General features: G+C 44.4%; 1 protein-coding gene across 18 annotated transcripts in view; it reads left to right on the top strand.

Moving 5' to 3' along the window:
• Positions 1-12099, top strand: part of MTSS1 (MTSS I-BAR domain containing 1) — a 124512-nt gene that overhangs the window by 89303 nt on the left and 23110 nt on the right. For all 18 annotated transcript variants that reach the window (XM_035556186.2, XM_035556182.2, XM_035556187.2 and 15 more), the window contains exons 4-6: positions 883-967; positions 2225-2316; positions 4127-4201. In XM_035556186.2, coding sequence (XP_035412079.1) covers positions 883-967; positions 2225-2316; positions 4127-4201 — 252 coding nt within the window. The remainder of the gene's footprint in view (positions 1-882; positions 968-2224; positions 2317-4126; positions 4202-12099) is intronic.

Below are 12099 nucleotides of genomic sequence, written 5' to 3'. Positions count from 1 at the left end.
AGCCTTCAGAGTAGATGATGATACCTTAACTGTTCCAGAGAATATTACAATTTGGAAAAACTTTGTACAAATGTTGATGTTTGTACCCTGAGAGTAATAGATTTGGTTTGCAAATGGGAACTAAGCAATTATCAAAACTAATGCTAACCAAACCAAAATAACACTGAAATTTAATATGCTGATCAAAGTTGGCAGTGCTGAGGGAAATGGAGGGATGTGAGCTTTTAAAGGGGAAAATTATTGAGGAGGAAGACTCGATAAAAATAATTCTTGCTGTCATGAGGTTGTCAGAACCTGAGATGAGTGAGGGCACAGGGCAAATAGTGCCATCTTCTGGCAGTTTAATGAAAAACGTGTGTGATCTGGGATTGCAGGTGTGTGCGATACACTGGTGATATGCATCCATGTTAGAAGAGGGAATATGTAGGGTTGGTTACATATTCTTTTGAGGCATTGGGTATAAAGGATCTAGATATGAGAAAATTGGATCAAATCGCCTAGGTTTGTTTTCCAAAACGTGGAATATTGCTGACAGCCCACTTGCTGCAGGTGCCCACTTTGTTGCCAGCTTTGCTTCCCCTTGTCCTTTGACATCTCAAGCCCTTTGCATTTAACCGTTCTGCCAAGGAGTAGGGCCTGATGGTATGAAAGGCTTCTGGGAAGAACTACTTTAGTCGTGCTTAATTGTTCAGTTCTGGGCTCTGGATGAACAAGAATTAATCTCTTCCCAAGGTGGTAAATACCCGTGAGGTCTGAGCCCAGGTGATTTTATGGTTATCACAAATCTGTTTTTTGGTTGCGCTGATAGACTCAGCATGTGCTTTCTGGCTGGCATGCCTGCATCTCATTGGGGTCTCACCTTTCTCGTGTTTTGTTTTTCAGGTGGCACCAGAGAAATTGGGTCTGCTCTGACCAGGATGTGCATGAGACACAGGAGTATAGAGTCCAAACTCCGGCAGTTCTCAAGGTGAGTGGCTCTGTACCTGGCCCAGAGCTCGAGATTTCACTTTCCTTCGCTATCCTTTTTAGTGGGGAAAGCGTAAAGCTGTTCTCCAGCATGGGCTTTCCAGCTCATCTCTGACCCCATCGTTGAGAACAGCATGTATTTTCTCCCCCAGCGCACTAGGTGTTGTGAAAGCCGGGAAAGGCAGGATGTCACTGCATGTTCTGGGAATTGGGCTTGTCACCTCAAGTCACTTTAAATGCTGCCAGTTCCCACTTTCTCTGGGTGCTGAGCAGCCGGCTAGTGATGTGACTGACCTGTCTTTGTTTCAGGACTTCAAGCTTTGTCACTAAGTGTTAAAGCAGCAGCAAATGTTGTGCTGCTTCCTCAGCTTACCCGAGAGGTCTCGCTGCCAAACTTTCAGCAAACAAATATGGAAGAGGCAAATTCCATCGTCCCCTTTTTGCAGTTAAAGTTAGACTGTAGAGGTAATGGGAGAGGATTAACCCACGTGTAAGCTGGGCTATACATAAACAACCTACTTCTGTAGTAAGTAGCAGTTTGCACGTGTGCCTTTTTTAACCAAAGACTGAAAGATATATTTGACCTGGGGTGAACCAAAATTGATGCTTCACCATTTCCCTGGTGACTTGTGATGGCTTCTTCCCTTTTAAAATAAAGGTTTTTATGAAATTGACTGAAGAGAGAACTTCTGTCTCCAGTTACCCGAGAGTTAGCTGCTTAAATAATTTGATCCCAGTGCGATTAACTAGGGGAGCATTCCCAGTGCTGTGTCACCGGCTCCACTGGTGAGAGGCGAGGCGCACTGGTGGGCAGGATGTTGTTTCCTTGTACAGCTGCTCCGTCTTCTTGTGCGTATCCGTGTGCTATTTAATTTTACAATCTTTGTGGCTGCATGGAACTTTTCGGTCTCTGGGGTATCCGTTTGGACTGCTTTTTGTGTGACAGATGAGTAGGATCTAACTCTTTACATTGGCCCTGTTTCAGGTCATTCCTCTGGTTTGCGCACTGTTCCTCACTGTCCTGATCTTCTGCACAGTAATTCTGGTTTTCTTGTGTGTGGATTATTTTTATTTTGATCCAGTCCTTTCTTTTGCTTTCTCCAGCTTAAACGTTTTTATGTTCTGGTATTTACACTGTGACACTGGTAGCTGTCACAGCAAAAAGTAAAAATACTCCAGTATTGACCTTGGCTCTCTATATAAGAATAGGGGCATCTGCAGGATTTGATTGCTCTTTGTGTTTTTTCAACAAAATTAGTGCTTTAATTGACTGTCTGATAAACCCACTTCAAGAACAGATGGAAGAGTGGAAGAAAGTGGCCAATCAACTGGATAAAGACCATGCAAAAGGTAGTTACAGAGGAAGAATTCTTTAATAGCAGTAAGATTGTAATACTAGTTTTTCTTCCTCTTTTTATGTTTGTTCTGGGAAACTGAATGATGTGCTTGAATATGTATAGCAACTTTTCTCCTCTAAAACACTCCCTCCCAAAGTGCCTAACAAATTTTAACCCTTGCATATACACTTTGAAGCTTGCAGGACCACAAAGGATGGGTTGTTTTTTTAGATTGGAAAGCAGTCCCTAGCTTTAACTCTGTTAGCCCACTCTACCTGTGCGTTCTCCAGTAGTGCTGAGGACTGGGGACGCCACATTGACACATCTTAGCGATATGGTTTAGTGGAGTACTTAGTGTTAGGTCGGAGGTTGGACTCTATGATCTTGAGGTCTCTTCCAACCTAGAAATCTGTGTCTATTGACAGAGCCCATCTGCAAAGCCCCAGGGTGTCATTGAAAGCTAACTATAAGATCATGTAATGTCTCAGGCATAGCGTCCTCCAGAGAATTCGTAGCCCTGTAAAACATTCGGCACCGTGACTTTTTCTCTGCTGCTATCCAGAAATATGCACCTGGGGAATGGGAAAGCTGTGATGTTGGATGTGAGGTGCACAGAGGTGATCGCACCAGAATTTTACCTGGGGGAACAAGCAGGAGGCTGTGGAACCTCGCACAGCGGGAGCATGTTGGCAGATGCCTTTGGCTTTGCAAAACTTTTTCCAGGGGTTGACTTCCTTCTAGCACAGGTGCTGAAAACAGCAGGCTTAAAAATGGAAGGGTTTTGCTACACCCTAAAGAAGCAGCATCACCATGATTTATTATGGGAAGGGGAGAACTGGTGGGAAAAGGAGCATGCGTGGTCTCTGAAGGATTTGCTTCTTGCACCCTTGCTGCTGTGGTCAAATAGAAGCTCTTAAAGAAATTTCGAGCTTCTGCTCCAGAGAGCATTAAGGAGTTAGTGAGTAGAGGGGAAGAATCACCTAGGATCCTGCAGGCAGGGGTGAGTCACCAAAGTGATATTTAGGATAAATAAAAGATATGTAGGGTTTAGGGGGTAGACCTGAGTGTTGGTGATGCAGTTGGCCCCTTTACAGTTCCTGTGCCTGCTTTTGTTTTTCCATCTATAGAAGAGTAGTAGCATTGGCCTCCTTTGTTAAAGTGTATGTGTATATGTACATGCATACATACCTTTTATCTCTTTTTTTTTTTAAGTATCAGTTTTCCTATCTGCTACCTTTACCTTTGGTGTACCTGGACTAGAGGTGGAATATTTTGTTCTGGGATTCTGATTCTCCCGGGGTTTGCAGCTCAGCTGAAAATGGGGACAGCTGCAGTGTGCTCCACTTCATGAGAAGGAGCTGGCAATGTGACCCTTCCTCATGCAAAGTTTTAGCACCCTCTCCCTCTGCCTGGCTTTCATGCTGGGTAGAGATCATGGGATATTCTCTGCCTTGCCATTTCTGGATACTTGTTTTTGAACACAGATGTTTTGAGAAACCTGTCATCTCTGTTTTCCATTCCTGAGAGTGGTGGAGTGTCTGAAATGAAAAGCACTCTAATTTTGTACTGTGTTCTCAGTTGTTATTTCTGTAAAGGCTTTGTTTATTTGGGAAAGATTTGCTATGTGAATGTGCTCACACCCTAAAATGTTATATTAAGCTACACGTATAGGCACTACAGAATGCGAGTTCTGAGCTGCTTTGATTAATGGTAGCTATCCCCTTAAAGTTTGTAGTCTAATATCTTTAAACATAGCCTTTTTCTGTGAAAAGCATCTGTTTTAACATCAAGTGTGTTGATACAGAGATTGTGTGTTTTTTTAGAATACAAAAAAGCCCGCCAAGAGATAAAAAAGAAATCGTCTGACACTCTGAAGCTACAGAAGAAAGCAAAGAAAGGTAACTTGCTCCATCCTTGTACTTTTAAAGCCTTCTCTGGTGTGCTCATTGACAAAGACTGAATAGCAGTAGGATTTTCTGTTGTAATAATTTGGTCCCCTGTAATGTATTCCTGGTATATACTTGAACACCAGGGTACAATTACTACGTGTCATTTAAATCATATTCTGGAGCTGCTGTCTAATGTTCTTATACAAAAGCCTTTAAAGTGTTTGTACAAAGTCAATCAGGTTTTAAAATAGAGCGTTTGCTGCTAACTTACTCCTGTTAAGAGCACTGACATTGTAACACGACTTGTGCAGATACCTGCAAAATCTTTGGGAATCTTTGGAATAATATAAAAAAAGCCATTATGTGAATGTTCTGGAACTATTAACGTTTCTCACTGTTCTCCCTTTCCACCACCTTTTTTTTTTTTTTCCTAGCTGCCTATAGTCTCCCAAACCTTACATTATTCCTCAGAGCGTGAGAAGGTGGTATGGGCTGTTGTCAGGGGGAGGGCACTTGGCAGCCGCAGAAAACTAAACGATGAGTAAGAAAAGAAAGGGAGTTCTCCACAAAGGCCATCTGTCTTTCTTAGCAGCTGAATCTCATGCTCCCACCGCTCTCCCACCACCATCTTGTCATGGGAGCTTCATCACCATGTCAGTGGAAACACGCATCACATTGGTACCTGCAGCATTGCCATCGCTGGGGGTTTTACTTAGCAAAGTGCAAACCCCACCAGGCTTCGTAGAAATGATACGGACCTTGTGCAGAAGCAGACTTTCTTGTTCCCTTTCCTGGCACCGGGCTCTTCCCAGCTGGGTGGGAAGTGTGCTTTGAACAGCTCTCAGCCTGCAGGTTGCAACTCGTGCTTACCCTCCCGCCTGAAAACTGTGAGCCCAGAGACGAGCAAAGCAAATGCTGGGGCTGGGAGCTTCTTGAGCTTTTTAAATTTTGTGAGTTTAGGTCTATTCATGGATTTTCCAGAATAGATGAGCTGTCTCTAACTGTCCTTCCTAATAGGTGAGTCAATAATTATGCTAGCAGAGAGCCACATGGCTGGCAAACTACCCTTGAATTTTAGTTGGCTTGTTAGAGGGATGAGGGAGGGAGGGGAGAGATGGAAGCCAGGAAGCAAGAGCATACCTCAGTAGGCTCTCTGTGTGTCCATGTGTTCATGGAGAAGCTTAATGTTTTAAATCAGAATGGTCATCTTTAGGGGGACACGATTTTTTGTGACAAGATTGTAATTTGGGGTGATGTGTAAACTTGTTTCTCGTTTTGTGTGGTGAATTGTCTGACTTCAGACCAACAGCTTTAAAAAGTCTGCAATATTCCCTCTGTTTCTTTTCCTTTCTTCACCCCTTTCTGGTTTTATCACTTGTTGCCCCTGTGTGATATGAGCAACCCTTCAACACATGGCAGGTGAGCCCTGAGGAAAGTAAGCCCGTGATCTGGGAAGAAGGAACCAGTTTTTGAACCTGTCTCTGTGAGAGACAGTAAGGACCAGTTCAGATCAGTATGTACCAGTACAGACCAGTAAGGATCAGTTCAGACCAGTACGGACGAACCAGTGCAACCCAGTAAGGACCAGAACATAGCTCGATCCCCTTTTTAGCCTATTTCTGAGTAGAGTGAGTCTGTCTGCACTCTTGGAGGAGGAAACAGCGTTTTCTGGGTTCCTGTCTTCCTCCCGAAATGTGTGCCATGTCTAGGGAAGAGGAGGTCAGCTCACAAGTGCCTTGTCCTCCTTCAGGATTAAACATTTTTGAGCAGGGAGTGAAACAGCCCTCATTTTGCTATCACTTTTATAGCAGCTCTGCTATGATTGAAGTATCTTTTTTTTTTTTTAATGTCATTCTCTTGCTTAATTTCGCTATGCTGTGAGACGCTTTTGGCGTTCTCAGTGAGCCTGCTGTATTTCTGTGCTGTATCCCTTGGAGTCACTGTCCCATGTGTGGTGTTTGGGTCCGGAGCACAAACTGAGGCAGGGTTAGAGCTGGTCGCAGAGGGAAGCGTACGGAGAAGATGGAAGCAACGAAGGCTCCCAAGTGGCCTCTGGAAGAACAAGGAGGAGCAGCAGTAGTCCTGGGGAGCTGAGGGTTGTACATGCCTGTTCTCACGGCCCCTGGGAGGAGAGAAGCAGTGAGGTGTAAAGGTTCGTGTGGATGTGAGAACAAACACCCAAACCTGCCAGCCCCATGGGCACCTGACGCAGCTGGGCAGGAGGAAGAAGTTCTCCCAGCCTCCTGACAGGCTAATCTACAGCAGCTAAATTTTAAAAAAAATAATAATTAAGTACCTTTTCCCCTCTTTGCCTTTTTGGTCCGTGCCTTGAAGGAATGCAGTATTGGTCTGAGTGCGGTGTCAGGTGTTGGTCTGCAGACGTCCGTGTGTGTCCCCCCTTGGCAGATCTGTTCAGCGTGCTGCGTTGTGGAGTCTGTTGTTCCTATTGACACCCAGGCAAAAACATAATCCAGAAGGGGTTTATTTATAGAATGATAAAGCTGTGGAAGTGAATTCATTCTAGGTCACAATTGAGGTTTCAGCTATGGGCAGGAAAGCTCTCAGGCTGAGGACACAACTGCAACTGCTTCCCTGCAGCTCAGACTCGCTTTTTTTTGTTCTGGCCTTCCCCAGGCAGGACCTGTCCCTTTCATTTTTTTTGTAAAGTTACTGACTCACCTATGGGAACTCGAAAATAACAAATTAATTCCCTTCCTAGCACTTGTAAGAGTATTTTTGAATTAACCTCATGATCATCCGTGGGCAAGTGAGAAGTTTGCCGAATTCTGAATCTGCTTAAACACCATGCATGCTACTAAAAGTGTCCTTCCAGCTTTCTCTGCTCTGACTGGATGGGAAAGCAGTTCTCTTCTGCTCTGGGCAGCTTCAGATCTAGGAACTGAAATATAACCCCAGACTTTTGCCATTCGCATCCTGGCAGCAGTGTCCTCTCCCTGCCCCACCAGGCTGCGGAGCCTCCCTCTCATAGCTGACCGCTGCATGTAGTAGCTCCGTGCTCCTCGCCTGCGGCTCGAGGAGGTTTGGGAGAGAGGATGTGGCTTGTCCTGCGGGTTGGGCACCCCACCTTGGCTCTGGGGGGCTGAATGCCTTTGGGTTTGCCTGCTGTCTGCCTTGTGCATGTTCTGGTTCCATGCGACCAACTGGGAAGTTCAGGCCTGGTGTTTAAGATCATTTATTAGAAATCATGTTTGCAGAGTCGGTGTGTTAATTGCAATAAAGGTGTTTCCAGAGCTTGCAGTGAGGGGGGAAACACCAAGCTTCCCAAACAAAACAAAAAGGCTTGGGGGTCCTTTGGGGAAGTTTTGGTAAAACGACAAATCTGCGTGTAAATGAAGGGCTTGCATTTTGAAAGACCTCACGGGATTGATTTTCATTCTTTTTGTTGTCTCTGACTATAAGGAAAAATAAAAGCATGGGCAGTCTAAACAGCCTCCTGGTGCAGCTCCCAGGTCCGTGCAGTGCCTGGGGGTGTCCTGGTGGCTGCATCCTTTCCTTTACACCCTGCTTCCCAGGGGGATGAGGCCGCAGGGCATCTCGCCCACCCAGCGTTGAAACTTAGCTCTTGTCTGAACAAACAGGGTCCACACAGCGTGTGGAACAGCAGGCGTTTCTTAAATTGCTCTTTGTTTTCAGACAAACATTGGACAGCAGAAGTCAGCCCAGCTAACCTGAGTCAGCAGAACAATTATGTATATACGTCCAATAACTTCCACGTTTAGGCTTCTGCTGAGTCGAGGCCTCCTAAGTGGACACATGGCTGCTAGAAGCTGTGGAGGCTGTATTGAGTTCAGAGGAGAGAGAGCAGCTGTGGCTCTGCATGTAACTAATTTGGGAGGTTAACAAAATGCACGATTTCTAGTTCCTTTTTTCTTATAAAAAAGTGTCTTAACTCAAATGATTAACTTAAAATATAACGGAATGCATGTGTGAAATCTGGAGTGCATGTGGGCTTTATTCTCTGTGTTTCTTTCACCTCGGACACTGATGATTACCTGGACAGGTTTCACTTCTGCCCCTAACTTCTCCGGTAGGTTTCGTTTTCAGGTTCTTCAGGTGGCACTGGCCCACAAGCTTTGAGGAAAATGTTTAAATCCAAGAGGATTTGTGAAAAGGAGTTACATGAAACGTTCTCAATAAAATACCAAGGTTAATATGGCATGTGTTCATATAAAAATGGAATTTTGTTTCTGAGTGATTTGTAGCAGTTTTGGCAGAGTGCCACTACCAGTCAGTACACTGTTAACCTCTTGCCCCGTCAATGTTGAGTATCCAAGCCACCAACCTGTACTTTTGAGTTATTTACCGGTTTTCAAAAGTACTCTTACCAGACTTTTAATGAGGTTGAGGGAGTAGATGATTATTAACTTAATGTAATACGGTCAAAAGTGCTTTCTCTTCTCCTTCCTCCCCATTAGCAAAGATGACATGTTGGCGGTTTTTACAGTCTTTGCAGCAGTTTTTGGGTAACACTCTGGTCTTTGAAACTGTAATACTGCTACCCGTTCTCAAGGATGATTGCACAAACCCCGTGACTCTTAACTAAAAACCATGAAGCTCTTCAACATAATTATAACCGAGGAACACCTCGGTTCTTAAAGCAAATGCTGACTTTCCCATTCGAGTACTTTGCACTCTTCTACACTTGGGCGTGCTCTGTCTGGGGAGGGAGGACCCCAGGCCAGCCCCTGTCTCCACCACGAGATGTCCTTATTTCTCCCAGCAAATCAACTGGGGCACGGTGACTGCAGTGAGCACCAGGAGAATGGCCAGGACTCCCTGTGGGGTCAGTATGACACTGCTCAGAAAGAGAGAAACTAATCAGCAAATCATCCTTATCTGTTGTGGGGAAAAAAAACCACAACCCTGTGTGGATGAGGCTGTAGTGCCTGAGGGTTTTTTCTGTTTGTTCCCCCTCCTCTCCTCCATCTTATAATGCAAGCTCCACTTTATAAAAATTCAATGAAGACATGTTGGATATGTTGCAGAACCATGACCAAAGATCTTTCTTTGACTATTTATTTTCATTCCTTGAGTTTTGAATGCCACATGACAGTTCCCCTCTTTTTGACAGCAAGCCAGGTTTATTGCAAAACTTTATATATATATATATATATATATATATATAGTTTTTTAATTAAAATCATATCACAGTTAATCTTTTTGATGTTCTTCCACATTGCATCAGCAATTAGTTTTCCATTTAATGACCAATCTATTAATGTAATTGCTGCAGAGAACATCAAAAAGCGCTGTGGTTACGAATACAGCACCCGCCCGGAGTTTTGCAAGGTGCTGAGTTCCCTGTCCCGCGTGAGGGTTTGTGCCCTGTTCCACTCCATCGGCTTGACCAGCATCTGACACTTGTCTGTGTTGTGCCCTTTTGCTGAAACACCAGTTACCCTGTTCTCGCCTAAGAATCTGCAAGCTAAACCAGGATCCTAAACTGATTTAAATCTCTTAAAATAAGACTGTGTGATAAATAACCGGGAGTTTAATTTACAACAGCTCATCCAGAAGCAAAGCTAATGCCTTTCTGTTTGTCAGCAACGGAGGAGGTCAAAATAGTCTAGCTGAAACTGCTCAGTCTCTTGTCTTGGAGCTGATGATAATGTCTGAACTCTAGGAGTGCTGGAATACCAGTTTGACTTTTTTTATTTTCCTTTCTGTGTCAATTTTGTGTCCTGCAATTTCTCATCATGCGCACCTGCCTGACAGCTGAGGCTCTGGGTAAGTCTGTGCCATGCTGTAACCCTGGTGGCTGGTTTATTGTAGCCCTTGCTGTGGCCTCTTTATGGTGTCTGGTCTCCACTAACTGCCTAGACTTTAATTTCTAATGAAACTAAAATACTGCCTAATCTTAATGACCAAACCTTCTTATGATTGGTGTCTTCTTTTGGCATTTAATTGGAACACTGTAAAAGAAGAAAATCAGTACTGTAGATAAACCTCTGGTTTATTTTAGAAAGGGATTAACATGGACTGATAAATCATACCATAGTCGTGAGAGAAGTTAAATGGAAGAGACACGTCATCAAGGTGATGCTCAACTAATTGAATATCTTATTGTTAATATGACTTTTAAAGTCTAGAGCTTCAAGTCCTTACTGTTGTTTTTTTTTCGTAAACCTGTGATCCAAATCCCCTTTTATTCTGAAAATCGCATGCACCTTTCTTAACTGATAGATAAGAAATCACATAAAAATCCACGCTGGGGAAGGGGCGGAATCAGCATCCCAGTTGTTTCCTCTCCTGCTGCCTGATCACGTCTCGAATCCGTTTGAACTGGAGCCTTGTTTCAGCTGTTGCCTTGCAAATGTAAAGTGGTTGCCTTGAGATCCTCTTGCGAATGCAACGTGGGGTTTCTGGATTTGGGAGATAAAACCACACCTCCACTTGTAGGCGTAGCGGTGTGGCTGTTTAGGAGAAGCCTGGATTCATTAGGTCAGGACTCCTAACCGAGGTGCCTCTGCTGGGCTTCTGGAGCCTGGCACTGGCACCTGCTGCTTGCACCCTTCTTTGAAACCACACGTTGTGTTTTTCCTGGTTTGTAATGCAGCCTGCAAGTTTCCTTTGGTAACTTGGAACTTTTCTTTTAAGGGACAGCTTAGAACTTGTGGACGTTAGGAGCTCGTTGGGAACTCCAGCAACCTCCAGAAAGACTCAGGTTTGGTTGCTGAAGGGCTCTGGAGCTCGCCGCAGCAGTGAGGTTTTCCACCTCTCTGTAAACAGTTGCAGAATCCTAGATCCGTGTGAGTTTACGTGTGGGCTTTACAGTGCAGGGCTTGCAGGGGTTGTTCATCCTGGCAGGTGAAGCAGGTGGGCTCTTAGGATTTGGGACCGAATGACTTGGAGCCTGTTCTGGCAGAGGTGCACTCAGGGTTTTATGACAGCGTAAATTCTGTCACTCTGCAAAGTATCCATATTGGGTATTCAAGTTCTGTGCAGACACCTGGAAGATGTTGGAGGGAGCAGTCTTTAAGTGAGAATGTGGAAAATGATAATTTCATCAATATTCACTGCACTGCCTACTTCATCAATAGCAGCATTAACTTTAACACTCAGATTTGCACTGAGAGCATTTAAAAATGACTGTTCTCCCTTGCTGCTACTGACAGCTTTGCTAGTTTAAGTTGTCCTATAAAATATAGGCATGAAATTGAGTTGAAAGTTAGATTTGCCTGTTTTTCTTCTCCCAAACATATTTTACCAAAGTTCTTTTCAAACAGGGTTTATTTAAGAAGCTGTATGAGGCTTTTAGCAGTGGTTCTCACAGACCACTAAAACTGAGCTTTGAAAGCATGTTGGTCCTTTACAGCTCTTGCACATCGTGTTAGTGATGTGAAGCACCTGTCCTGAAGGTAACATATTCAGACTGTCCTTGGGGTAGTGAATTTGTGTTAATAACGATGAGAAGCAGTTCAGCTCTGCAGTTCAGTAGCTGTTGATTGCTCGTGTCAAGCAGCAAGTCCCTGTGCTATCAGAGCATGGTGCTTTCCTTCCTGGTAGGATGGCAGTCAGCCCACACAACTTCTGGTCCTGCATTTCTGGTCCCCTCTGCAGCACCAGAGCTCCAATTCGAGAGGGTGGATCTGAATTTCTCCTCCCTTTTCAGGCTGTTGGCTCGTTCTTCCATGTGCAACTGGGTGTGCTCTGCAGAGCCGTCCTGCCATCACGCTCATTTCTAGCTGACTCCAGATCAGAGACCCGTGACTACATTTGACGCTTTTGACCATTTCTAATGCTGTTTGCTTTCGGTGGGTCGTTCAAACCTGTTTCCAGCTGATGCCTTCTTTCAGGTGCACCTTTCCAGCTGTGAATGATGAGCCTGTTCTGGAGCTGTTTTCTGTCGTTATGCTAATTGTATTGGTTTGGAAATGGTTCCAGAT

The sequence above is a fragment of the Cygnus atratus genome, chromosome 2, assembly GCF_013377495.2.
Source record: "Cygnus atratus isolate AKBS03 ecotype Queensland, Australia chromosome 2, CAtr_DNAZoo_HiC_assembly, whole genome shotgun sequence".
Classification (NCBI taxonomy): domain Eukaryota; kingdom Metazoa; phylum Chordata; class Aves; order Anseriformes; family Anatidae; genus Cygnus; species Cygnus atratus.
The sequence above is the reverse complement of the archived record's forward strand: the minus strand, read 5'-3'. Positions and strand labels throughout refer to the sequence as shown.